The sequence below is a fragment of the Otolemur garnettii genome, unplaced genomic scaffold, assembly GCF_000181295.1.
Source record: "Otolemur garnettii isolate 467f Iridium unplaced genomic scaffold, OtoGar3 scaffold00007, whole genome shotgun sequence".
NCBI classification, from domain to species: Eukaryota; Metazoa; Chordata; class Mammalia; order Primates; family Galagidae; genus Otolemur; species Otolemur garnettii.
The window spans coordinates 10,529,531-10,531,952 of record NW_003852402.1 but is presented as its reverse complement, the minus strand read 5'-3'; the positions used below and the strand labels follow the sequence as shown (position 1 = coordinate 10,531,952).

The 2,422-nt window shown below is 54.0% G+C and overlaps 1 protein-coding gene across 1 annotated transcript in view; it reads left to right on the top strand.

Moving 5' to 3' along the window:
- CYTH4 (cytohesin 4) overlaps positions 1-2,422 on the top strand; it is a 21,997-nt gene that overhangs the window by 13,510 nt on the left and 6,065 nt on the right. The window contains exon 9 of the mRNA XM_023509200.1: positions 1,811-1,922. Within this exon, the coding sequence (XP_023364968.1) occupies positions 1,811-1,922 (112 nt within the window). The remainder of the gene's footprint in view (positions 1-1,810; positions 1,923-2,422) is intronic.

The following is a 2,422-nucleotide window of genomic DNA, read 5'->3' as shown; positions in this document are numbered from 1 at the left end:
AGATCCAGGAGTCCAGCCACATCAGGGCTCAATCCAGTCATTCCCTCTCCCAGCAACCCCTCCTCTGTGTCAGTTTCCCTCTTAAACAAGCTCTGCCCAGGTGTGGCAGAGATGGCCCCAGCTTCCCGTCCGCTTCCTTCTCAGTAGTTTAAACTGAAGTCTTGGGATTAAAACTTATTTGCTGGCTTGGGCTACGGTCCTCCCTGAACTGCAGCCAGATAAAGTGCTCTGAGCAGCCAGATGTGAGTCATTCACCCCCTTGTGGGGCCTGAAGATGGGGGCTGGGGGGTAGCATCCCACAACCCTAAGCAACCTGTACAGAAAGTGGAAGGGAAACTGAGAAGGTGGGGGAGCCACTGGAAGGGGCTCATGCCTTTTTGCACGTCCACCCAGTCAGGGGAAGATAGCTGGCTGTTTTCTATTAGGGCAGGCTGATGTTTACAAGGTACAGGAAACGTGGGTGAGCTGAGCTGTTTGCTTTGTGGGGGCAGAATGTGTAGGCTGATAGGGTGACCACAGAAGCTGCCAGGTCCTCCCCTGAGGGTTTTGTGGAGACCGAGGCCCCCTGCCTAACCCCCTAGGTGCCTCCTTGTGTCTTCCAAATATTTATCTGTGCCACAATAACTTGGTGATGGGGCCTTCCTGCCCCAGGCCTGTTAGACCAGCCAGAACCCCCTGGGAATTCCCAGGGCAAGGCTGGGCCCAGCCAAGGGTGGGTGTGGGGGGCTCTCAAAAGAAAACTGGTTACCCTGTTCCCCACCTCCACACCACCACTGCCAGACTGAGCCCAAGGAACCTGCTTCTGGCATGCCTCTCGCTCCGGAACTCTGAGTGCTCTCTCGGGTCAGAAAGGACCTTAGAAAACCAGCAAGCACCGTTGCTAACACTTTAGGAGAATCAGACAATACTTGTGAAATTTTTCATTTAAAATCTCAAGGAACCATCTGAGCAGCAGCACACACAGATGCAGCAATAGGAAGTGATTTCATTATCTTAAATGACACCGCGTCTGGTTTTAATAAGCAGACAGTGGAGAATATTTTTCCAAACACTTGGAAATCTAGACAGGTTGCTCATGGAACACAATACCCCACAGCAGGAGATTGGAAGCACACAGGGGTGATCTGACACCAGCATCCACACCCACAGGGAGGTCCCATTTTGGGTCCTTGCATATCTCCAGCGACAAAGACCTCATTACCCTACAAGGCTGCTCCTTCCACATTTCACCAGCTCTCACTGGCAGAAGGGCTTCCATCGGGAAATGAAGCCTGCTTTCTGAGAGCTCCCCACACCTGACCCCTGCCCATTCAGAGAAGGAGGGCCTTTGAGAGCCACAGTCAGCGTCCCACCTTGGGGTTCTCCTTCAAATGGGCCTCTCAACACAGAGTAACCAATCCTTCCTCCTTGGTAGCTCGTAGCAGAAGAAAGAACCCCACCCCCACCCCCACCCCCCACAACGTGGCCTTGCCCAAGGAGGTGCTCACTCTGGCTGCTTTGCCCCTGAGTGCTTATGTGCATGTATGTGTGTGTGTGTGACACACGTCTGAGGAGCTGGCCCCCATTCACTCTGCCCTTCAGTAGTATAGTGGGGGTACACACCATGGGAGGACAGGCAGGCTGGGCCCAGGTGGAAGGGGAAGCACCAATGGGCCTGGGGACCCAAGGAACATGATGAGCTAATTGGTAACCAGTGAGGACAGAGTTTGTCCAGAGGGTAAGTGACATGATCAAGGCCACACAGGTTAGGCCCAGACCCTGTGTGCAGGTGGACTCACAGCCAGGTCTTTCCCTCCCTTCTCTGGGGCAGAATCTCTTCGATAGCATCAAGAATGAGCCTTTCTCCATCCCTGAGGATGACGGCAATGACCTCACCCACACCTTCTTCAACCCAGACCGGGAGGGCTGGCTGCTCAAACTGGGTGAGAGACCACGGGCATGCGCCCTGACAGATATGCACTGACACACACCTGCACACGTTTACAGGTAGCCTCAGAGTGGAGTCAAGTGGCCCAGGTCTGCTGATTCCCCATCATCCAGGGAAGGGAGGGAGCAGAGAGAGAGGGGCTGAGCTATAGGGGGATAGCTGGAGACAGATAGAGCCACAGACAAGCCCCTTCCCTGCAGTTCTCTCTCCCCGAGGGGTGGGGACAGGTGTCTTAGTGGGAAATACCATCTGTTCAGAACCTGCTAAGTGTGGGCAAGGTGCTGGTTCCTACACACCTAGGCTTTGGGTAGTTTTTCCAAGGACGTCAAGGCTCAGCTAGGCCAGGTTTGGTGGCTCATGCCTGTAATCCTAGCACTCTGGGAGGCTGAGGCAGGTGGATTGCCTGAGCTCATGAGTTCAAGACCAGCCTAAGCAAGAGCAAGACCCCATCTCTACTAAAAATAGAAAAAATAGCATTGTGGCAGGCTCTCATAT